Below are 25655 nucleotides of genomic sequence, written 5' to 3' on the forward strand. Positions count from 1 at the left end.
ATTTCTGATTTGAAAACAATAATAAAACCAGTGCAGATACAAATTATAGTAAAATTATTACTAGGAGACTTTTAACAGACATAAAACAGTAAGCAAGCTGATACACAATTGTTTCTTAGAAAATTCTAGTTTATTCTGTAAAATATAAATCTGCTATTATTTATAGTTACCTACATCCCCATTAGTGTAGTATTCAGCATTAAATACTGCTTTTTAATGTGATCAGAAAACCAGCTTCATGTCATTCAGGAGAATTATTTTTGTTATATAAACTATTATTACCTGTTGCTCTCAGAAATTATAACATTCCCTTCATTTATAGTGTAAATAACAATAAATAACAACAGACGAATGCAGTTCTTAAACACTAGCACAGAATTGTCTTCTTGTCAAGTGTTTTAAGTCTTGAATTGCTGTGCCTTCTTTTTGCATTATTTCCATCTCATTATTCTCATATTTTTAGGTTATGTGGGGCTGGTAAATCAAGCAATGACTTGCTACTTGAACAGCCTTCTGCAAACACTTTTCATGACTCCTGAATTTAGAAATGCATTGTATAAGTGAGTATATAGAATAAAAAACTTCTTAAATTTGTGCTGGTTCATATTGGTAGGAGACCCTTTGGAATTTCACGTGTTAAAATTTCCTTTTTTGGATACTGAAATCATAATGAAAGTCAAGCTTATAAATTATATCTGCTTAAAAGCTTCAGCTTTTCATTAAAATATGTTACTGGTTATGGCATGGACGCTTTTTAAAGAATCTTGAAAACATCAAACTGAAAGTTAAATTTGATGTGAAGTGCAGTTCATGTCTGTACAGTGAATGTCTTCAAAATTTTTGGTGTTATGTTTAAACATTTGAAGAGTATCATTGCCATTTACTGCAGAAATGGAAAGCAATTGCATTTGACTTCTCCCAGGAAACAGCTGCAGTTAACCTGTGACCTGGCAGACCTGAAATGTAATAAATGTTGATTTAATGCCTTTTTGAGTAATGCTTTCAAAGCAGTTTTATTTGTCAAATATCTTGTGTTCCAAATAGGTGGGAATTTGAGGAATCTGAAGAGGATCCTGAGAGGAGTATCCCCTACCAGCTTCAGAGACTGTTTGTTTTACTGCAGACCAGCAAAAAAAGGGCAATTGAAACGACAGACGTTACACGGAGTTTTGGATGGGACAGTAGTGAAGGTAACGTGCAGCTGTTAAACTGCTGTGGTTTGCTTCAGCTGCTGCTGTTCATGGGGGAAAATACCAGAATTAAGAGTAATTAATACAATCGACTTTTTCAATGGAAACAAAACAGCCTACCTGGATTCTTTGTTGTGCGGTGTGTTTGATTGTTAAAGAAATGGCAGCTGTGAGTTTTAGGCTGCTAAAGTAAAAAGCACTATGTTTTTGTAATTAAACAAAAATAATGACATGAGTCATTGCACATGTTAATTGTTTCTAAAAAAGTAATTCTTTATAGGAAACTTGCTTCTGTTTTGAATCACAAATGTCAAATGCCCATGTTGCATTTATGGAATTACCCATATTATTGTCTACTTCAAATCAAGCACTGTGTGTGTCCTTTTTATACTTGTGTGGTGTAATTTTGCCCCATAACCTGTTGATTTTTCCATTAGCACATGGTGATGAGAAGTTGAAAGTTGGATTTTGGAGAATCAGCACAAAGTGGGACAGAAATCAGAAGCAGTTTGTTTTATACCAGAGTACATTAGCAGTTCTGTATTATTCACATATTCTTGCTTGTGTACACAGTTCTTGTTTATGTGTAAACACAGTGAACAAGCTGGCTGCTTATTTTTCTGGCTTACACTGAGAGGCAGCTGCCTGTGGAATTGAACACTGGCCCAGTAGTGAATAGGTAATAGAGTAGGTACACACTTGAACTAATGATTAGTTTTTTAGGAAGCATTCTCAAGCTACAGTCAGTATTGGGGCTTATAACATCTCCTGTTTTAACTAATAATAACTTCAATTTTTAACAGCGTGGCAGCAGCATGATGTGCAGGAGCTTTGTAGAGTCATGTTTGATGCTTTGGAGCAGAAATGGAAGCAAACGGAGCAGGTAAGCTTGGAAAAACTGACTTCATTCAGTGGTGTAGTATTGTGGACATTTGTTGGGTTTTCTCATGATTATAAAGATCATTTACTAAATTTTAAATACCAGCTTATTGAAAATCTGTGGTACTTTCCAGTTTTCTGGTTTGATGCAATAGTTAAGCTACTGTGATATATGACTTTCAAGAGTGTGTTGCATCTGTTTCCTTCCCCCAGTTAAAAGTGGAATAATCTACACTCTGGAATATTATACTCAGTCTTTATTTGAAGCACAGAAAGTGATTGTGTAACTTGCACAATAACTTCCTTGCTGTCAGTATTTATTAGGCTTTGTTGTGGCCTCTTGAAGCTCAAGCTCTCCCTTCTTAATGCAGGAGAAAGTCAGGAATATATTCCTGGCCAGGATACATTCTGATAAATGGCCACCTTCTTGCAGGCCAGTTTTGGTAAATAGGAGTAATTGGTAAATTGTCTCTGGAAACACAGGAAAGGAGTGCAGGGTCAGTCTGTTAACAGTGTCTGCAAGATCAAGCTCCTTTTAAAATTCAGTTCGGTGCTTTTGTAGTCACTTAAGACATGACTGTAAAGGACACTGAAACTTATGTAACATGATTTGAGAAGCTTGTTTGATACCTGTTTTGGGCAGGGGAAAGTAAGAAGTCAGGAGATGGATGTCCTGCTGGGGAATGGTATTTTAAATGTGTAGCTTAATTGACAAAAAGGTATTTTCTTGTAAAACCAAAGAAATACGGTATTGGTAATTTTTTTTAAAATCCCTGTTGCTGCATTTGTTTGTTTCAGGCTGATCTTATAAATCAACTGTACCAAGGCAAACTGAAGGACTATGTGAGGTGCCTAGAGTGTGGCTATGAAGGCTGGAGAATTGACACGTACCTGGATATCCCTCTGGTCATCCGGCCCTATGGCTCCAGCCAGGCGTTTGCTAGCGTGGTGTGTACTATTATGGTCCTAATAGTGCATCCATACACACATAGAATACATAATGCCCCAGTGGTAGAATTGGTTCCCTGGTAAGTATCATCCTAGATACTCCATCTTGGGGTGTTCGTCTTTGTGCAGTGAACCAGCTAGCAAGTTCTAGAAGATTTTTCTTTTTTTTTGGCTTTTTGGTTTATTTTTTGGTTTTGTTTTTTTTTTTTTTTCTTTTGCCCTTCAATGAGTCCTACTGGTGCATGTATAAGGGGAGGGGAAATGCAACTTTATTGCCTTAGGGCTGTAGTAATCAGTTATTTTCTTCCTGATAAAATATTCAGCATTTACTTGAGAGATTTTTATGAGATCACAAAGTTTTATTTGGGTTGGTTTTTTTTACTCGCACATAGCTAAATTTTCATAGCCTTATTGAAAGTGTTAGTGAAAGGCATAAAATTTTTACTTTAATTGCCATGTTGTTGCGGTGCTTTTTAAAGATCACTTTTTAAATACCATATCCTTTTAATCACCAGTTTAATGATGATTAAAAAATCCTATTCTGCATCAATATTTGTAGTCTCTTTTGCTCCAGCTTTACTGATGCTGGCAAGCATAATTATTGCTTAGTAAATCTGTGGAAGTTCTTTTGTTTGAGTTTTTCCACCCTGAAAAAAAAACCTACAAACTGTGAAATTCTACAGTATACTATGAATGGAGTTGTGAGAAAGAATAAGAATAAATCAAACAAGTCTCTCAGTAAAGGTTGTTTTAAACAAACACTTGTGTAATTGGCTTGTTTATTAAATATTAAGTATTTTTCCTTCTGTATTTAGTGAGCTGGCAATATTTTTAAAGCACTAATAGTCCATAATTCTTGACAGTAATTCTGTGAAGAATTGGTAGAATTAACTTAAACTGCAGTATAGCTTCAAAGTACTTCATACTTTGAAACTTTAAATACCAATCTTGAGAAATAGTAAAGGTGAGGGACATTGATCTTGGGAAAAGAATTCAAGTTAGTAACGTCCTTTGAATTCTTTTTAAGATTGCATGAAAATTTTCTGGAACTGTCCAGCTAATTGAAGCTGTCTTATTACAGATTGATATTATATACAGATGGCTTCCCTTTTAGCCTTTTAACCCTAATTTCTAGCAGTATTCCCTGAACTAAATTTTATTTGTTGTAATTTTTATTCAATAATTAGATTTTTATTATCTATTAAAAGTAATGAAAACTATTCAGTTCCTGTAGTTTAATTCTGCATTTAACAATGCATTGTTTGTATGTCTCAAATGGAAAGTTTTTTTCTTTAGTGGACAAGTCTGTAGTGCAATGCTAAAAAAAGACTTTGTCTATTTGTAAAAACAGAAAATTTGAATGAATAAGAACTTAAAGATCAGATTACTTTTAATAGTATATGATATTTTTCCTTCCAGTCAGCATTTACTGGGTTTACTACACTGAGGAAAGTAGTTTTAAGATTTTTGTTACACAAACTTACATGGTTGCGACTTGTATTGATGCTTCAATTTTTGAGCTTTTTCAATTCCTATTCTGATTACATTCAGTTGATTCTCCTCCCTGCATATGTATGATCAATAGCAGATGTAATTTTTAGTTCTGTAGTCTGCAGCAGTGGGGAGATATGGAGGATACTTGCTTTTGGAGAAGGGAAAAATCGCCTGTTTCTAAATGGAATTCTCTGAAGGTAGTATCCTCCATTGATCCATAGGTGATGTGATTTAGTAGGTGTAGGTAAAAGGGTCTGAGAGATCAAAAACTTCCCACATGCGCTAATAGGGCTTATGGAAGGGAATGTAAAACTTTTTAGACCTTGCTAGTCAGCTCCTGAGGGAACTTGCAGCAGGCGACACAACCCAAGATAGGGGATCTAAGGAGGATACTACCTTCAAAGAACTCTAGTTAGAGGTAAGTGATTTTCCATTACTTTTGAATAAGAGAGAATGGATGGATGAGCCTTGAATAAGGTCAATCTGTAGAATGCCATTTAAAGAGTATTATCCCACTGTTTGACATTGTGTATTACCAAAAAAATGCAGATACTTGAAATGTTGCATTAATTAATGTGTGCATTACTTCTCAATACACGGGGACATTGAAGAACTGGGAACTATAATGTCATACTTTCTTTATTTCCTACTATGAAGCAATTCTGAAATTCTTCAGTGTGGTCTTAAGGTTTGCATTTGGAATTTTTCTGATTCCCCACTCTATCTCCCAACTCCATGTAGCATAGCTGCAAACTCACTAGGGCAGCTCTGGGGCATTGAGATGTTGTCAGTGTGTGACTCAAGATGGTTTCTGAAAAAGCACTCAAGTAATCTGAATTGTTCAAGGTTATGGTGTTAAAAAACCCTGAATCAGGCTTTCTTGAGGTCAGTAGAAATCCAGGCATAAAAACACTTGGCTTATTTCAGGGAGGCAAACAGGAGCAACAGTTCACATTCTGATTTTTGTAGGTACTAGTGTCTTTTGTATAGATGACTGAATTTAACAGCACTAGGCATAAGCTGAAATATTTTGCAGTAAAAAAAAAAAATTGCAGGACAGTAATGCTGAAATTATGATACTAAAACAGAGAGAGTTGATTTGTAATACCAGAAAACGGGTCATAATCCAAGTATTCTGGAGGTGTAGCAAGTGCAGTTGTGTTTTGTTAAGTATTGTTAGTTTTCAAGATCTTTTATACATAGCTTTTCTTTTGAGAGTGTAAGTATGTGTACAAGTAGTCCTTCTTAGGGCAGAAATTACTTTGAACTTTATGTGAACTTACTTTGTGGTGTCCTTGCCAAACTGTTGAAGGCAGAATATGGATGATGTGATAATTCCTTTTTGTTTTTAAGGCTAGATCAGTAACAACGAGGTCTTGTATTTTTCATTGAACTTACTCTTTGAACACAGGAAAACTGACGAGCTCTGAAAACCTGAGAAGGCAGTTAGTTTCTAGCTTTTTCCAACAGCAGTTTTGCCTAAATGCCATTTGTTGTGTAAGGTTTCGTAAAGGTCCTACTGCTCCTATTCACAGGTTTTACAAATTTACACATTTACAAATGCTTGCAGTATAACACTTGTCAAACTACTGTCTAGATCATAATGCATTTTTATGGAGTGGAAAGTTCTCTGCAGTGCCTCTCTTAAGTCAGACAATAATTAGGCTGAATTGTTACAGCATTTTAGTGTGCTAAGTGATAGAAATCTCAGAATACTAAAAACTGAATGCACTCAGAACTTGGCTGGACAAGGCTCTGAGCAATATGCTTAAAGTTTGACCTGATTTGAGCAAGGGATTAGGATCAGATGATCTCCAGAAATTTCTTTCAGCCTGTATTGTTCTTTTGATTCTTTGAACTAGAAAGAAGTTTAAATAGCTTTTGTCATCCTAATCTGTAGCTTGATCACTTAGGCTTTATTTTGAAGTGTGTGTGTAGGGGATTTTGGAAATGCTCAGTAACTCCAAGGGTAGATAACAGCTGCCACTTTGAAGGTAACTCCTAAGGTAACACTGGCTTCTGGTGGCACTGCAGGGCAGGGGGGTGTGCTGTGATAGGCTGTGCAGCTTGGCAGCTTTGTCCCTGGTTTTGCCAAGTAAACTGTCAGAGCAGAGGGCAGTGAACTACACTAGAAGAGGAATTGTATTAAGAAACCTCCTAATTTTCGTGTAAAGATTGTGTAAGAGGCAAGAGAGTCAGCCTGGGGAACAGCAGTGGTCGTTATCCAAGGATTGAAAAACACATGGCTGTATATATAGCTCAAAAGTAATGGAGGTCCCAAGAGCTCCAGTCAGGCCTTTCAAAGCACAGCTCACTATGTGTGCTAAGCAGTGAAACCTCAAGAGTGATGTAATAATGCTTCATTGCCTTCTCAGGGGTCTAAAGCATCAACACTTCCTGCCTTATGTAAAAATTTGTAGGGTGCTTCCTTGTTAAATTGCACATCACATGAGTCTGCATAAGCATTACATAATAATTTTTGTCCTATCCTCCATATATTCCCATTTATATTCATGTTGATACATGAGCTGCAACTTTTTTCTTACACTTGAAATATATTTTCCTTGCCTTAACTGGCATTTGGCTCCAAGAGAGTCCTGTCACTGATTATGATGTCATTATGTGATGTTTTCTGATTCATGTTTTCTGTGTTGGCCATTACATTTTTTGCTTTCACTGAAATAGTTGTGAATAATAGTCAAAGTACAGCAATGCATTTCTTCTGCTTTCTTTTTAAGCAGGTTCTAACTTGTTAAGTCTTTTTTCTTACATTTTAGAATGAGATTCCTCACATTTCAGTACATAATCTTACTAAACATTAGCTGTCTGTGGCCCTGGAGTAAAAAGCAACTCAGCCTCTGTAGCATTTAGGAAGTAAAGACATAGACAGCAGTTCATTTCAGGCTCTAAGAGGTTTTCACATGTCTGCAGAGTCTCTGCCCAAAAGCTGTGATTTCAGGGCTGTTCAAAGGCCTTTCTGGCTGGCTCCAAAAATGGGCAGTTGAGATGACTGCCTTCACTGTACAGTTGTTCTGTGGATTCTGGCAAGTCTTCCATTTGCAAATAGTTGTCACCTGGAACAGAGTCCGTTTTTTAAAAGTCTATTCTCCTAGAACAGCAGCAGAGCTTTTGGAAAATGCTTGCTTTGTTGTTCTTGCTGCTTGCCTCTGTTCTTAGGAAGAAAGAAGGGAGGAGGGAAGAATTGAGGACTTCTGTGAAGAACTTGGCATATCCTTGATTTGTTCCCAAAGTGGGATTTGCCAAAACAACACAATTTAGATACCAGTCATTGGTTCTTTGCCAGCTGTGTTATGACTGCTGAGTTTACTCTGCCCAGTTAGGCCCCTTCTTACTTACTCAGACTTCAGGGGAACAGCCACAGACCTTCATTAACAGATGTTGATTTTAAAAATGTTGTTGCAAGTTGTATTTGTTTTCACCTCCATGGGTGAACAGAGAACTTCTGGCTTCTGCTTGGAGTTCAGAAACCCAGAGGCTTTTGGCTTGCAAGCTGGCTGTGTCATAGGTTTTAACTTTGAAAGTCTCTGGGTAAAATTCTTCAGTGAACCCGTCTCAATACTTGTAGTGAATTCTGTTTGAATAAGTTTGTTCTCAAGTATTTACACCTTAATGTGCAGTGTCATTGCTGCAAATTGTGTTCGGGAGAGGAATAATGATCAATTTGGTTGTATTTTGAATATTGATTGCTGTAGTGAGGAGCACAATAGAAATCATTGAAGTCCTGGATGTAAGCATTAGTGACAGAACTTGTGGCGTTTTTTGAACTACCCCAAACTAGGCAGCTGTCAGAGGACAAAATTCCAGTTATTGTTTAGTTGCCTCATGAGGTTTAGCTAGGAAACTACTTCTGTCTTTATAGGAGATGGTCATTTTGATCCTTAGGGAGCAAAACTCAAATACTCTTCCTCTGTCCTTTCCCCAACTTTCACTTAAAAATAGGATCTTCAAATGTAGTTTCCTAAGACCCTTGGTAGAGCAGGACTAAGGGTATCTTCATGCAGGGCACTGAGAAACTGAGTAACAGGTTTTTTCTGTCCCTTCCTCTTTCTCCCTCTAAATATCAGATTGGATCTCTTGAGAAAGACTCCTTTAGAAACGCAGAAGAGCCATCTCAAAATTCTGGGAGAACAAGGACAAGTCAGGGTTTAAAAATAAGCTCATTTTCACAGCAGATGACTTCACAGACTGTCGCTATCGAGTAAGAAAGCGACCGGACTCCAAGAAGGCTGCTTTGCACAACTGCAACTTTAATGTGAAAAGCTCTTCTCTTTATAGACTGTTCCGACACATTCTACCTGATTGGCTGATTAACAAAAACACTTTTCTCACAAACAATCCTTGAGAAGAACAGAAAAACAAAGAGTAGAAAAACACCACCTGTAGGTTGTTTACAATAACAAGCTATCATCATTTCTCTACAACTTCCTAAAAGTCTCACAAGTCCGCTGTGAGAAAACTTACCTCGTTTTCTCACTCTCTGACCAGGCTGTCACATCCACAACAGACATGACTAAATGTGATGTGCAAGGTAACAGGAGCAAATGTAACTATTGAACCAAAGACAGTTGGGATTCATCAAATACTGAATGAGATATGGTTAACAGTAATTGTGTTTTTACTATTTACCTTGGGCTGGGTAGAAAGGTTGATTTCTGGTCACGTTTACCTGAATATTGTGGCTGTACCAAAATTTGTCAATCAAATTTTGGGGATAGATTTAAATTAATTATTTGTATGTTTTTGCAATCTTATTGTAAATTTATACCTGCGTAGTAAACACTCTTTAAAAATGGGGTAACGTGTTTTTATTCTTAGGAAGAAGCACTGCATGCTTTCATTCAGCCTGAGATCCTTGATGGCCCAAATCAGTACTTTTGTGAGCGATGTAAGAAGAAATGTGATGCAAGGAAGGTAAAGACCGGTCAAATGATTTGCAAAAATTACTTTTAGTAATACCAATCCTGATAACGGGCATAATCTTGTCCTTGTTTCATTTAGGGTCTGCGTTTCTTGCACTTTCCATACCTGCTGACATTACAGCTGAAGAGATTTGACTTTGATTACACCACAATGCACAGAATTAAACTCAATGATCGCATGACTTTTCCAGAGGAGTTGGACATGAGTGTCTTTATTGATGTTGAAGATGAGGTAAAGTATTTGGTTTCAGAGAAAAGCATTTAAGTTCCTTCAAGTTTCTCATGCAGAAAATCAAAATTCCAGACTTATAAACCCATTTTAACAACATTTTTCATCTACATAAAAAGTCCTTTAGCCATGCTATGCTATAATTTGAAGATTTTTAATCTGTCCATGTGGATTTATTTTTTTCTTTAATATTGCAAACAAACATGCTCTCTGTAGTTGGGGTTCCAGCTTCCATAAAGAAGCTGTTTCAGATTTTTTACATCTTCAATCGACAGATTTAAAGACATGATTCTCAGGGCTTCTACATATATACCGCAATTCCAGAAGGGAAGATTTATCTGAATCGTGTTGGTCATAAGAGGTGATGTAAATTTTCAAAACTCTGTTCACTGAAGTTAGTCCAGAAATCATTAGTAATGAATTCCTTCCCTCTGAATCACCATGTAGTGTATACTTTAGAAATAAGATTTAAAAAAAAAAAATATTTTTTTCCCATCAGTCTTCTGGCTTTTTACTTTTTGTGTTTTAACCAAAATTCATGTTGTGCAGTTATATTCATCAAGAAGTATTTACTGTGCATTTTGCATTGAAGACCATTCCTCTAATTTCATTCCTGAAAACATTTGTTGGCTTGCACTGGTATAAGAGAAATACTGCCGGGATGTGCATATGGAGGAGAGGCTTTTCTGGCTCTCTGCAAACCCTTGTCTTAGGAAGGATGCCATGTAGACAATTTGATACCTCTCAGAGTGAGTGGGATAAATGACAATGAAGATTGATGTGGGAGAATAGAACTCAGATAAAATTAAGGACTGTCAGAAAATCAGAACAATTATCCAGAGGCAAGAGGCTCAGGTAAGCAATGAATATACTGAGTGAGCTGCATTTACAGTGTTGGTGACACCATGCTGTTAAGCTAGCAGAACACTAATCAGTCTTACTGTAATACCTTGGCTTGGTCCAGTGAGTTGAAATGGAAAAAAAAAAGTCTTTGATTGTGATTGAAAATATTTTCAGTCAGTTCTGATTAACAGGGCCACGTTACAACAGATCTGTTGTTTGGTATCAGACTTCCAGGTACTGAATTAGGATAGCTAGTGCATGGAATTGGCTAGTAATAAATATAACCTTGCCAAGTCTGAAAGCTCCTCATTTTACTGTTCAGTTGCACACAAAGGCCAGGAATACTGAAGGGGTGGACTGAAGACACCAACAGAAACAAGTCTGTTCTTGGTGCTCAGTTGCAGAGGTCTCTAGTTTTTTGAGGAATTTAATTGCTTCACAGAATGGATTTTTTCATTTCACAAACACTGTTATTTCTTGTTCCATGTAACTTTTATTTTGTATAATGTTAGTGTGTGTGTCTTATTTTTAAGAAGTCTCCTCAGACTGAGAGTTGTACTGATAGTGGAGCTGAAAATGAAGGCAGTTGTCACAGTGATCAGATGAGCAATGATTTTTCTAATGATGATGGAGTTGATGAAGGAATCTGCCTTGAAAGCAATAGTGCAGCAGAGAGGATCTCTAAAGCTGGCAGTGAAAAGGTATGATAACACTGGGGTGTTAGAAGGGTGGGCAGGAGGCTGGAAGGAGTGACACAGCTGGAAAGGCTGACCTGGATTCACCACCAGGATATTCCATGCCAGATTCCCTGCTGTGCAGCATCATGCTCAGCAGGAAAAGCTTGAGGGCTTTCCAAGGTTGCTGTTGTTCAGAGACTGGCTGGGCATTGATCTGCTGGGAGGGTGGGGGGGTGTGCTGAGAAATGCCTTTAGTGCATCACTGCACTATTTTTTTGTTTTTGTGTTTCTTTTATCTGTTAAACTGTCATTGTCTCCAACCACAAATGTTCCCACTTTTGCTCTTCTGATTTTCTCCACCATCCTACTTGAGGGGGGTAATGACTGACTGGCTGGAGGGATGCTTTGTTCTTTGCTAGGGTCTACTCACCGCAAATGTAAATGATAAAAATATAATTAATTCTGACATTGGAGGCGAGAGGTTGAGAGTGTGTGAGTTTATTTCAATTTTCAAAAATTGACATTACAACAAAGAATTCAACTGATTTGGAGGTCACCTGAGAATAAAAGTCTTTCCAGCTTGTCAGACTGAGAATTTCCAGTAACTTGTTTTGGCAGCAGACCCTTAAACTGAAGACCTGTTTTGCCTTGTGAGCAGTGGTTTTACTTGAGGCCAGCTGTCAAAGGTCTACCAGATGCAGCTGCAAAAGCATCTTGCAGAGTAGTAGGAGAAGATTGGGAAGTTTTGATCAGTGTTGTAGGTGAAGCCAAGGGTTTAAATGTTAAATATTCCTTCAGTCATCTAAATATAAAGGAATTAAATAGCAAGTCTCAGTCCAGGATAGCAGCCATCCTGCTGTGGGACATCAAGATTGGTAGAAATTGCTGATAAAGTTGGTGCAATTTTCATCAAAAAGTTTGAACTTTATGATAATGTCTGCAGTATGTACTTCATGTATTGTTGTTCAGTGAATTAATCTGAAATTAGGCCAGTAGCTTTCATTCAAACTTGGTAGAGAGCTGTTTGGCTTCAGCTTTACAAAACCTTGTTTTGTAAAGTAACAGTTCTAAAGGCTGACTTGCATGTTAATCTGCACATCTGGCCTGTTTGAATTTACCTTAAACCATTTGAGAGGTTTTTTTTGGTATATGTTCTGAATACTGTCAGTCTTAGTTGGAAGTTATGAAAAAATTAATTCTAGTCACTTGACTGGAACAAGATCAGAATATTTTAATATGTCTGTATGCAAGTGGGACATCCAAGTATTGACAGTAGCTTTGGCCAGCTATTTCATACTACTTGTTCTCCAGGCAAACAAGCTGTCAAGCCAAGCTTTTTGGTTTGGATATCTTAATAATGGATATGCTGAGAACATACAGTATTTCTTCTGCATAGTCTAAAAATATCCTTGTAACACTTGTGAGTCAGTATGGTTCAGTTTTATTTTTTAATTTATATTAAATTAAGCACTGAAGGCACTGAAGTGCTTAGTGCCCTGTATTTCCATCCATTTATCTATGAAAAAAAGGGTATGACATCAAGTGTGGAGAAGGGTGATAGCAAATAGACCTAAGCTTTGTAGCTACAAACTCCTGAGTAAAGTTTAGCAGAGCAGACCTCTGGTTTTGTTTAATGCCTATTGCATTAATTAATTTATATTACACAAATCCACTCTTTGCATCCAACTATTTACATACCTGGGTTTCTGTCCTTATTTTAAAACTTTTTTAAATTACCATTTGCTTAGCTTTTCTTCACTGGATACATTTCACACCTTTTTCTTCTCTCCACAGAGTTCTTTGCTGTATGAGCTCTTTTCTGTCATGGTTCATTCTGGAAGTGCTGCTGGTGGCCATTATTATGCCTGTATAAAATCTTTTAGTGATGATCAGTGGTACAGCTTTAATGATCAGCACGTTAGCAAGGTAAAAATAGTATTTTTAGTTACGTTTTCTACTCATAAATGGACCACTAAGTTTCTGTTTTGCAGTTTTCCACTTAGCTGCCCATAAAACCAGTTTCATTATACGTTTTTCAAGTATTTCCTTGATTTCATCCTCTCATCCTAATGTCCTGCCATATACATATGTTTCACTCATTAGCATAACTGATTTCTAGGGGTTGGAGAGTTTTTATTTATGTATCTATGTATTTTTGTATGGTGGGGAAAGGAGCATTTCTCCTTGGCAGTGATGGTGGGATGGTTCCTAAAGAAACCTTCATTCATGTACAGACCAGGCTGTATTTCGAATTTTGTCTTCTGTACATGGGAAGAACATTTCTTGCTTAGAGAAGTGTTTGTAGATCTGTTACAGTCCAGACTGTGCTGTTAAACCTGTCCAGCTGATGGAATTGTTCCAGCTATCACCCATAGGTACTATAGCAATCAGGAACCTGTATCTTTTTCCTCTAAGAAGTTCCTACTTTAAAAACGAAAAAAAGTATGTTTGCATTCATTGTAAAACGGAGAAACAAATCACTTTGAAATTGTTTTTGGAAGTCAGCAAATAAGCAGAAATATTTTTATAATTGGAATGATTAATATAGTGTGTCGTGTAATGCCATGTTTCCTAGTGAGAATAAATACATCTCAATTAGTGCAAGTTTCTCAAATAATCATTACATTGATTTTTTGTTAGATAACTCAGGAAGATATTAAGAAAACATATGGAGGATCTTCTGGAAGCAGAGGATATTATTCCAGTGCTTTTGCTAGGTTAGTATTACTGTAATTTTACTTTTCTTTCTGGTAGTGTTTTAGTGTAATGAAATGAATGGCCAAGGTGCATATGCCTAACATGTTACCTTAAAATTATTAGTAGATGCTTCAGATAGTTGTACGAGCTACCCTGACTGCTGTTTCAGCTCATTAAAATAATGTGATATTTATTTTTGAAAATCCTTCTTGGTTTGTGTATAACTTAGATATGGTATAGCTCCTTACTGAAAGATAAAGAAACTGAGCAGCTTCTGATGCCAGTATTGTCTCCCGAGTGATAAATTCAGCTGTCTCTTTTCTTCCCCAGCTCCACAAATGCTTACATGCTGATATACAGACTGAAAGATCCAACAAGAAATGCAAGTAAGTTCGACAGCTGTATTTGCAAAAGTTGGGTTTTTTTTTAAACTTAAGTGTTGCATGTTGTGGTTTTGTTTGTTGTTGTGAAACAATGTCGCAAAGTACACTAATCTGCATGAAGTGCAATATTTATTTTATCACACTATAGATGATAACCTGAGACTTTGATTATCAACTAATTCACTTTCTGGAAGAGTATTTGCATTTATAGTAAAAACAGGATTAAGGGCAGTCTTCATCTTTACTGTTCTCTACTACAGCAAAGCTTTGTGTACTGGTACTGGGATCTTTTGCTACTATCACTTTCTTGTGTTGCTGATAACATAAGCAAGGGGAATAAGAGGTTGACTTCACTTTAATTTAAATCATGAAAAAGAGAACAGAGTATGGTATAGTGGGAAATTTGTGTGGAAAAAGAACAGGGTGAAAAGGCAGGAAAGATAACTCAAATATACCTATAATGCCTAAAGGTGGAAATGTAATGCCTGCTGTGGAAAAACTGTATTTTTTTAAAACTGTTGCTTTGTTTTTACTGGCAGAGTTTCTTGAGGCACATGAATATCCAGAGCACATCAAACAATTGGTACAGAAAGAGAGAGAATTAGAAGAACAAGAAAAGAGGCAACGTGAAATTGAACGCAACACGTGCAAGGTTAGAATTTCTGCTGGACAGAGTAACAATACACTGCTAGTGGGAATGTTTCTACAGTAAACAGTGGTTTTTAACTGCAATACAAGGACTCCTTTGTGATAAATGTTTGCACTAACAACTCTTTCAAATGAATTGCACACCTGTTGGAAAGCTGTACATAGTGCAGGCATCTGTTAGAGGTATTCACCAGACGTTTTTGTTGAATTCATGTATTGCATGTGGAATTGAATTGGTATTAAAACCAAAACACTTTAGATGATTGAAGGAATATTTATCACTTATTTTAAGCAAAAGTACTTCCAAAGAATGTGTAATGCTGCACATTGTGTTTCGTACTGTTAAATCTTTTCATTTTGTGACCCTTGACTTTGTGCAATGGTGTTTCTTACACTAATTCTAAATAGTTATTTGGCAGAAAGAGCAGAATATTTTCCAACCCTAAATTCAATAGTAACAAACAAAATAGGACCTCAGTGTCTTACAAGCATGGCAGTCAGCTGCTCTATCTATAAATCAAGTGATTGTTTTATGAGGAAGTTCTCTCATTGTAAAATGTGTAACTCTCTATGTGAAAAAGGAATTTCACATTCATTGTTCATATGTGCATTTTGCTTTGGAGCATTTGCTCGCTGCCTGTGGCTACAAGATGTTCTGGTTATAGAAAGATTCAGATACACACATATACCTCATGTGCCTTTGACATACTCTGTCTGCAGTTGTGTAATCAGCTGAAAGGAAACCACCCCACAGCTGAAGCAGAGCTAAAGGTGCATTTACTACTTGAATATGGTGTTTTCAGCTTAAATGGAAAGACATTTGAAAATGCCTTCATGAATATTTTTCTTCCTTTTGTATTTCATAGATTAAATTATTCTGCATGCATCCTACAAAGCAAATAATGATGGAGAACAAATTGGAAGTTCATAAGGACAGAACACTGAAGGAAGCTGTGGAAATAGCTTACAAGGTATGCCATGTGTAACAGGATAGTAAAATTGTTTGATGTAGTGTTTTCTGCCTTGTGTCTTCAGATTTTAAATTTGTAATACTGTGGGAGTGTTTGAGAGGTCTTAGCTGTGGGGTTTTTTTGGGGGTGGGTTTTGGGGGCTGATTCTTGGGAAGTTCTGTATGATGGGTTTTTTTTGTTATGGTTTTTTTTCAGGTGTTCTAGTTTGCCATTATTGACTAAGTTTTCTGCCAGTAGCCATCAGCTGATTGCTGATTGGAGTGATGCAGCCTGCCCTTGTAAAAGGCAGTATGATCTGGCATACCCTTATTTTAAAATCACACAGTGAGAGCTGCTGTTAGACTCACCATGGCCTCAGCAAATTGAAAGAATTCTGCACTTTTATTGGCATTGCAGTAGAAACCTTGTATTAGATACCTAATGACAGAGTTCTTGAGAATCTTCTTGGGTAGCTAATTCAGTAACAGGAGTGAACACCAAAGGCATCTATTGATCTCTGCATTCCTCAGACAGGTGGGGGCTGAAGACATCAATTCTTGCTCACCTACTTGTACTCTTTGGTTCTTGCTGTGTATGTTTTTGGCTAGGAGAGCACCAGCAAGGTACTTACCTATTTGGGATGTGCTAACATCTCCTGGAGATGCACAGAGAGTAATTAGTGGATGTGACTCCCTCAGGCCTCTAAGATGCCATCTGGTAGAAGTGATAGGCAATGTATTCCTCTGAAAATACTTCTGGGACCTGTCTTCGTGTGTCTCTGTACATACTTTTCAAAATTCCCCATTTTCTGCATTTTCATGAAGGCTTCTATTTGAATTTGGAAACATATATATATTGCATGTATATATACATATATAACATGTATATATACTGTAAAATATCTATGATGTATTTTCTAAAACCAAATTGACTGTTGTGAATTCAAGGGATTCCTGGATGTACACACAGTGAGGTATTTCTAACTTGCAAGTTAAGAACTAAGCTCACAGCTAAGCTGTTTCTAATGTTTGGGGGGTTCTGTGTGTGCACATTGTAGTTAATGGATTTAGAAGAGGCTGTTCCCTTGAATTGCTGTCGCCTTGTCAAATATGATGAGTTCCATGACTACTTGGAGCGCTCGTACGAAGGAGAAGAGGATACCCCAATGGGTTTGTTACTTGGAGGGGTCAAGTCAACCTACATGTTTGATTTACTGTTGGAAACAAGAAGGCCAGACCAAATTTTCCAGTGCTATAAACCTGGTGGTAAGACATGTAATTACATATATGCTTTTAGTCTATCCTTATCTATGTTATTTGATGGCACAAGCACAGAGCTGTAAAACAGCTTTTGTTTTTGTTTTCTTCTTTCAACAAAAGAAGAAAACCTAAATTCTACAGTCAGTATTCAGAACTACATAATGTACTGTGCTGTGCTGCTGACTTGCTTCTAGTTTAAACAGGTCTAAGGTATAGTAAAATTTGTCAGACTGGAAGGTTTTTTATTTTTTGGCATTAAATTTGATCAGAAAGTGTAATTCTGAAATGGACTGCTTTTCAAGTTCTTACTGTTTGTATTTAATGCAACCCCTTAATTATTACATCAGACAAGCATACGTGTGTTTTCTTTGTCTGTTGAATTTTCTCTGTGTGCATGTGTGACTTCATTTTCTTTTTTCTCCTCCCTGCAGAGGTCATGGTAAAGGTTCACGTAGTCGACCTGAAGACTGAATCTGTTGCCCCTCCAATAAGTGTGCGAGCTTATTTGAATCAAACTGTTTCAGAGTTTAAGCAGCTAATTTCAAAGGTAATTTACAGTCCTTATGGACTTGTATTAAAGAGTTTTCACTCATTGTGACTGTGAAATGTGTCATAATTTACATATCTAAAATGAGAGCTTGCGCCTTTTGCAGATGATGCTGTGAGTCCTGTCCAGCAGGGTTCTGTTAGATGCACCAGTTGAGTTTGTCCACCTGCTCACGCCTGCTGAAAGCAGCAGGCTGCTTCTTGCTTCCATCCAGAGTTAGTATCTTCAACAACCTCACTGAGAGTCCAGCTGGTGACACAACTAATGAACTGTTACCACGCAACAGAACCAAAGTGTAACTTCCCCCCCAGCTTCAGTATTTGACACCTAACATCCGAAGCTGTCCATGTTCTTTGTAGTTTCTCCTTTTCATCCCAGTAGTCACTTGTTACCAAGACGCAAATTGATTTTTACGTGGTTTGAAACCAAGGGGCATTACTGCTTCCATTGCATTGGAAGACAGAGATTGCATTTGCTCATTTCTGTGCAAAAATTCAGTAGTTGGTGTAACTTCTTAATATTTGTTATAAAATATGATTCCAGAAATTTGAGTTCTGTCTAAGATTTAAGTGAACACTGTGAAAAACCTGTTGTTCAGGAATATTTTTAATTTTCAGTTGGTTCATTCATTAAAGATAAGACCATTGTCATAAATGATTTTTCAGTTCTCTGTAAAGCCAGGCCATTTTATGCATCTGACCTTTTGGAAAAACTGACACTTGCTACATATTAAAGGGTGTAGAAAAGGCACTGCGACTGAACAGGTTTGGGAGGTTTCCCCTGGTGTTCTCTTTTGCAATTTTGAAGTTGATAAACAAACCTGCTCCTTTCCTAGTGAATAATCCCAGAAATGAAGCACTTTTTTTTCAGTTTTGAAGGTATGTCTGATGAACATGTTATCTCCCTGTCCATATCCTGTTTTAGGCCACACACCTGCCCGCCGAAACCATGCGGGTGGTGCTGGAGAGGTGCTACAATGACCTGCGTCTGCTCAACGTGTCCAGCAAAACACTGAAAGCTGAAGGCTTTTTTAGAAGCAACAAGGTACATGCTGTGGTTTTTAAATTGTTCATTCCTTGTGTTTGTGTTTACCTGTTATGTAAAAGGCATGGAAGTATGTACAGAGTTGATAATGGATAACTGTCCCTTATTTTGCTCTGTAGTGTGTGGGGTTTCTGTGCCTGGTACAGTGGTGCTCATGAATACTCTAGGCTATGGATGAAACCAAGTGTACATAAGAGAGAGTGGATTGAGAATCAGACATCTGGCTGTTACTCAGGTTCAGATGATGCTGAGCTTAACAGCCTTACGAAGAGGAAGACTGTTAATAGTCATGCATGCCTAGGGAACAAAGATTGGTATCTTGCTATGAAGCCTAAAACCACCTGAACAACTGTACCTGATCTCAGTATTATTAAACTTCTTAAAAAAACAAATATCAAAACTATAGCAAGTTTTTGGTGGGTTTCTATCTTAAATTCAGTAGTTTTCACTATGAAGATTCCCCCTGGACAATTTACATTCTTTTTTTAAAAAAAAATTTCTAATAAATATTTCCAATAATAATTGTATAATGCATTCAGAAGAAGAGTAATTTAGCACTCAAATAACTTTAAAATTTTAAATGCATACATTGCCCTTTTTTACTACAGTAGAAATAGCCCATCTTTTAGCACATTTTGCACATCCTCTGTCTCTGATGTTGAAGCTCAATGTTAAATCTTCTTGATGAAGAAAGATTAAGGAAGGCTTTGATGGCTCACAGCTGAGCAGAACAGTGGCACTGAGTTGTTACTCAGAGACTTTTCACAATCAGCGTCACTACAACATGGAGCCCTTTGACAAAGAGAAGAGAGGCATTTAATTTGCACTATTGCTTGAACATGTATACATTTTAAACTTCCTTATGACACTGTACCAGAAAGTAAGGACACAGTCTGCTGCAGTGGTGGGGCTCATTGCTGCCATAACGGTGCTATGCACAGGTGAAGGGTGCACATGGAGTGATTTATGAATCCACTTCTGAATGTGTTTCCTGCAGCTGGTCAGTTTGCTTACAGTGAACTTGCACTTGCACCTTGCTTACAGTTCACTCTAATCTTAACATGGTTATGAAAACAAGGAAAAGTGAAGTCATTATTGTGCTACAGACTCCTCGGTCTGTCTTTTTCTAGGCATGTATTTTAACATTCTGATAAAAGGTGATGTTTCTTTATGGCATTATTTCTAATGTGTGCTCAACCCTGTGTTTGCTGTTGTTGCATTTATTTAAAATAAACCCTTCTTTTCTGGTCAGGTGTTCATTGAAAGCTCAGAGTCTTTGGACCGTCATGTGACATACACAGACTCACAGCTATGGAAACTCCTGGATCGCCATGCAAACACGATCAGACTGTACGTTTCATTGCCAGAGCAAGCTCCTGGATCTCAGCTCAGACGGGCGCTTTATCAGAAGTCTGCTGGGGGTGCAGGCAACTTGGATGAACCTTGTGAAAGAGTAAAAGGACCTGTAGGTAATATGAAATCTGTAGAAGCAATTTTGGAAGAAAGCACTGAAAAACTTAAAAGCTTGTCCCTGCAGCAACAGCAGCAGCAGGAGGGAGATAATGGAGACAGCAGCAAAAGCACAGAAGCCAGTGATTTTGAAAACATTGAGTCACCTTTAAATGAAATAGACTCTTCAGCATCAGCAGAAAACAGAGAACTTGACAACCAAATTCAGGTTTCTGATCCAGAGAATCTGCAGTCTGAGGAGCGGTCGGACTCGGATGTCAATAACGACAGGAGTACGAGTTCAGTGGACAGCGACATCCTCAGCTCCAGCCACAGCAGTGACACTTTGTGCAACGTGGACAATGCCCCCCTCCCCCTGGCTAATGGACTGGATTCTCACAGCATCACGAGTAGCAGGCGATCAAAAGCCAATCAGGGCAAGAAGGAAACCTGGGACACAGCAGAAGAGGATTCTGGAACAGACAGTGAATATGATGAAAGTGGCAAGAGCAGAGGAGAAGCACAATATATGTACTTTAAATCAGAACCCTACACTGCAGAGGAGGGTTCAGGAGAAGGGCAAAAATGTATGTATTCTTTTTTAAGTGCCTTGAAATAATTCTGTGGGTTTTACTACTTAATTCATATGCTGTGTTAAAAAAGTCTAATGGCAGTATTGAAAAACTTGATTATAATGTCAAATTAAAGCTAATGAAAGTGCAGACAGGATGTGATGTTCAGCAAAAATCTAACCTTATTTTGATCTTGTAGTAAGTGATTACATATTTGAAAAGCGTCTTGCTCTTCTGTTTCTGAGAAAATGAACATTTACTTGTGTGTATTGATAGTGTTCCCTGGAGAGCAAGCTGAGTTGTCTTCTAGTGAAAGGATCATAGTTGCATCTGCTGCTGCTGATTCACATGTTTCAGAATGCACTTATTTAATGTGGTTAAAACAGCATATTTCTGTTACCATTTAGACTAACAAACCTGAAAAGCCTTAGTCATTTGACTGTAAAGAAAATTCAAATATACTTGATATTGACAATTTAATTCACTAACTGAAATACAGTGGGTACGGTGAAGCATATGGCTGACATGAAAGTGTCCAAACAAGTTCAGTATAAGAGCCTAAGTGGTATATAATTGTCATAAAAATAAATAATTTCAACAATGCTCTGTACCTGCATGTGCTTTTAACTAACAGAATAATAATAAAAGAATAGCAGGATGTAAGATAAATATTTTCAAAGGCAAAGGCTTTCATGTCAATCCACAAATCTGATTGTAATAGTAATAGATAAGAATTTTTCACAGAGAAATTGATTTGCATCTACTAGCTTTGATAAAATTACTCCTTTAGCTTGGAATGGTGATTCTCTAGGGCTAATTCTGAACTGCTTTCATTTTTTCCTGTTTTGTTTTGGTCAGCCTAGTTGGATTCAGAAGCTACTTGTTTGCAGTAATTTTGATGTTATCATAGTACACTGCATAAATTATTATCCTGAGGGGAAAACTTCTAATATAATTCAAATAATTTTGAATTCTTTGTTCACTTCAATATTCAGAATAGTTTATTCTAGAGTGTCATGATGTTATATAATCACAACATAGTTTGTAGTGTACTACAAATTGCATGTATTAAGAAACACAATTTCTAAAGATGAACTGTTCCCTTTATGTTCTAGAATTTAATGTTACTACATTTTTTTCCTTAATTACAACATTATTCCATGAAAAAGTCCCTTCATCTGAATTTGAGCTTGTCTTGTGATACCTCGTGGCCTTCCAGAACACAGAATTTACCTTTTTAATGCTGAAAGCCAGGAAGGAAAATAGAAGGGGTTGAGTGGCCTGTGCCCAGCCATTCCCAGCACCCAAGCAATTCCCTGTCCCTTGAGGCAGAGAAAGCTGCAGGAGGATTTAGCAGTTGCTCCATGTTCATTTTCTTTCTGAACAGACAAGGTACTGCTCCGCTGTGCTACTCACTGAATGCAAACCAGGGCAGTTTGGAACTGCTGTGTCCCCCAGAAATATCTGCCCATAAACACTTAAAATACAGTATTTAAAATAAAGCTTTTAAAGGTTATGATAACATCATTAGATAAAATGTAAATGTAGCCATTAACCATAATTCAGGCTTTTCAGTACTGTTTTGCTGCAAGTGCTAACTCTGAATATGTGGAATTTGTACATGAGAGTGTTTCATTTTTGGTAGCAAGGTGTTTCATACCATTTTTATTTTTGCTTAGGGCTGATGGTGCATGTTGATAAAAGAATTACACTGTCTGCCTTCAAGCAACATTTGGAGCCTCTTGTTGGAGTTCCATCTTCTCACTTCAAAGTCTTTAGAGTCTATGCCAGCAATCAAGAGTTTGAGAGTGTTCGGCTGAATGAGACCCTTTCGTCATTTTCTGATGACAATAAGGTTATTTAGAAGTTTTTTTGAATCATTGAAAGTATATTGGTACAATATAGATAAAGTTAATTTACAACAGGTGAAATAATTATTTTGGTCTTGGTAGCATGTTACAAAACACAATTCTGATTTTGATACCAGTTCTAACAGATATTCCTTTTGCATTCTAGATAACTATTAGACTTGGAAGAGCCCTTAAGAAGGGTGAATACAGAGTTAAAGTCTATCAACTCTTGGTAAATGAGCCTGAGGTAAGGCATTGAATGTTTCAAGGCTGATTCATGAAAATACTAATATGTGCCTTGGCCAAGGTTTTGCTTTGAAATCTTGGAAAAAATGAAACTTCTCCTTTTCTTCACATTTCTCTGCAAGGGATTTAGAAAGTATTTAAAAAGGAAGTTTGAGATTATTTCTGTTCCAAGTAAGCAGTTGGAATGTGATTTACACTATCTCTCAAGTGTCTTTATTTCTGTAGTGTAAATGGAGGACAAATAAATTGTTTCTTTGTTTCCCTTAAATGCGTGACAGTCACTTAGCATTCTCTCCAGAGAAAAAACTGTGTTTTCTTGTGGCTGTGGTTTTCAGTGATGCTGAACTGATCTAATTCATCCCATTCATGTTCTGCAGATAGTCAGGGAGTTTATCTGGGTAATGGTCCTCTCTGTGTAAGGCAAGCCTGAAACAAAGTGCCTCTCTTGCAGTAAAGCAGCTCATAAGCTTGTTACATCTTCTGGGACATGAAAAATACAGAAGTGGTTATATAGACTGTAGACTGGATAGATTGCAGTCTTTATAACTTGACTTTGTATGCACTTTAATTTTATTTTTTGGACAAAACTGCAGAATATGTATTAATAATGGATAAGAGACTAAGCTGAACTGCTAAAGCAAGGAATAAGATAAATATAAAAGCTACTGCCATGGATGGAGCTGTGTCTGATCCATGAAAGCCAAGAAAGTGGCTTTTTATGATGCTGTGGCTTATTTAATTTGAAAGCTCCTTTGCCATTGTGTGGAATGTAACAGTAGCAGTTAGCAGCACAGCAAAGGCAGTATTTCTGCACAGGCAGTCATGAGGGTTGGAGTGCCTTGCCAAAGGGCTGCTGCTACACTAATTAGTTACACCCCATTTTAATGAATTCATTGCCTGCCTTGTTGTCGAGAAACCTAATGATCTTTTTGCCAGGTGGATGGGACTGGTCACAAAGCATAAACAGAGGTACAGTTTTCTGTTCAAAAGAATTCTGTCTTTTATCTCTCTTTATTTATGTTCACAGCCATGCAAGTTTCTTCTAGATGCAGTTTTTGCTAAAGGAATGACTGTCCGACAGTCCAAAGAGGAGCTGCTTCCTCAGCTTCAAGAACAATGTGGCCTAGACTTGACAATTGACAGGTAAACCTGATGAAATATAATTTTAAAATGTGTTTGGAGATTTCTTTCCTCTTGTGGAGAAAGAAAGTAATGAAAGAAGCACAAATAAATTGCTGTGGTCTTTGAATCAGTTTGTGAATGCAAACACTAATTCAGCAATTCTTGGCTTTCATCTCACACAGAATGAATTTTTAGGGGATAATATTTACATAGAATTGCCTGTGTGCAACATGTCTGCAGCTTTAGATCTCTGTAATGACGATTTCTTTCAGAAAGGGGAACATTAAGTCAGTCAATTCTTAAAAGAGCCATCTGCTCTCTACATGCAAGCCCAGCATAGATCACTGCAGCAAACTTCTTGTGCAGCATCATCGTGTGTGTGTACAGCACTGATCTGGGCTGTCTGCCCTTTACCATAATTGGGTAATCCCTAATTAGGAAACTGCTTTCTTCCTTTAAATCCCTACATATTTCCTGCATTGAACAAGTGGAATACAGACTTATTTCCCTTGTGTTTATGAATGATTCAGCACTAAGCCAGCAGTGACATCCTGCTGTCAGGGCTGTTTCTGAACATTAAACTTGTTCCTGTTAAACTTCCCCAAGCCTTGAATCAATGAGTTATAGTATTTCAGTTTTGTCAGAAAATACTCAGTTTTGATCTCTGCCAGTGCTAAGTGTTCATGAGCAGATAGAAACTCACTTAGGTTTTTTGTGATGTATTTATAGGTTTCGCCTACGAAAGAAAACCTGGAAGAATCCAGGCACTGTGTTTCTGGATTATCATATCTATGAAGAAGATATCAATATTTCCAGCAACTGGGAGGTCTTCTTAGAAATACTTGATGGTATTGATTTATTTTTAAATTAATATTGGTGATGACTAGCTAGCTGAAATGTGTGCGTGCAGATACATAACGCATTTGTATAATTTAAGTCAGCACAGCAGTTCAGTCATTTAGTAGTTTTCAGACAGGATTGAAAATACTTCTGTCATGAAATTGGAACAGAAACTTCTGTTCATCAAAACAATTTTGGAATCAAATATTAGAGAGCAGAATGTTTCTGAAATTCTGCTTAAATATAATTTAAATTATGCCATTTCTTAAGCATTCCTTTGCATGTACACTTACAATTTTGATTCTGAATTCAAAAGTGTAATTTCAGGGTAAGAAAAGTAGGCCATGCTCTCTGGCCTCTAGATTAACGGATATTGAAGTTAACGTATACATGAGGAATGTGAATTCCATTCACTCAGGAATTTTCTTCCCAAGCATACCTGGTTTAAGAAGTCTCACTTAGCTATTAGTCAAGTATTTTGGCAGCTGTGTTCAATTCTGGTATTTTCAGTTTTAACAAAATTGTGCCAGTGAAAGTATCAAAATTTGAAATGAACCTGAGAGATTCAGGAAGCCTTCAGATTCCTATGGGCATATGTATCAGCTGCCACTGCAGTTCAAACTTTACAGTTTAAAATTTTTATTAGATTTAGATAACTGTTGTACTGTTTCTGTAGTGAGTAGGTCTTGGAGATACAGGTTTAGACACTGCAGCCCACCTAATTCACAGACTGATTGTAGATTACAGGGCTTCCAAGTGTTCTGCAACAGTTTCATGCAAAACAACCACGTAATATGAGACATAAATGTCTAAGCCACATTTTCTGCATGCTAGATGATAAAATTATA

The 25655-nt window shown here is 37.1% G+C and overlaps 1 protein-coding gene across 5 annotated transcripts in view; it reads left to right on the forward strand.

Annotated features, from left to right (window-relative positions):
• USP47 (ubiquitin specific peptidase 47) overlaps positions 1–25655 on the forward strand; it is a 52990-nt gene that overhangs the window by 22587 nt on the left and 4748 nt on the right. For 2 of the 5 annotated variants that reach the window (XM_053979182.1, XM_053979183.1), the window contains exons 5-24: positions 464–560; positions 1045–1190; positions 1994–2073; positions 2868–3017; positions 9348–9443; positions 9531–9683; positions 11036–11224; positions 12995–13126; positions 13841–13917; positions 14228–14283; positions 14820–14932; positions 15795–15899; positions 16936–17143; positions 17569–17684; positions 18609–18728; positions 19981–20764; positions 22429–22604; positions 22766–22846; positions 23873–23988; positions 24697–24815. In XM_053979182.1, coding sequence (XP_053835157.1) covers positions 464–560; positions 1045–1190; positions 1994–2073; positions 2868–3017; positions 9348–9443; positions 9531–9683; positions 11036–11224; positions 12995–13126; positions 13841–13917; positions 14228–14283; positions 14820–14932; positions 15795–15899; positions 16936–17143; positions 17569–17684; positions 18609–18728; positions 19981–20764; positions 22429–22604; positions 22766–22846; positions 23873–23988; positions 24697–24815 — 3114 coding nt within the window. The remainder of the gene's footprint in view (positions 1–463; positions 561–1044; positions 1191–1993; positions 2074–2867; positions 3018–9347; positions 9444–9530; positions 9684–11035; positions 11225–12994; positions 13127–13840; positions 13918–14227; positions 14284–14819; positions 14933–15794; positions 15900–16935; positions 17144–17568; positions 17685–18608; positions 18729–19980; positions 20765–22428; positions 22605–22765; positions 22847–23872; positions 23989–24696; positions 24816–25655) is intronic. The other 3 variants (XM_053979184.1, XM_053979185.1, XM_053979186.1) reach the window with 2 other exon arrangements.

Source organism: Vidua macroura, chromosome 6, assembly GCF_024509145.1.
Source record: "Vidua macroura isolate BioBank_ID:100142 chromosome 6, ASM2450914v1, whole genome shotgun sequence".
Lineage (NCBI taxonomy): Eukaryota > Metazoa > Chordata > Aves > Passeriformes > Viduidae > Vidua > Vidua macroura.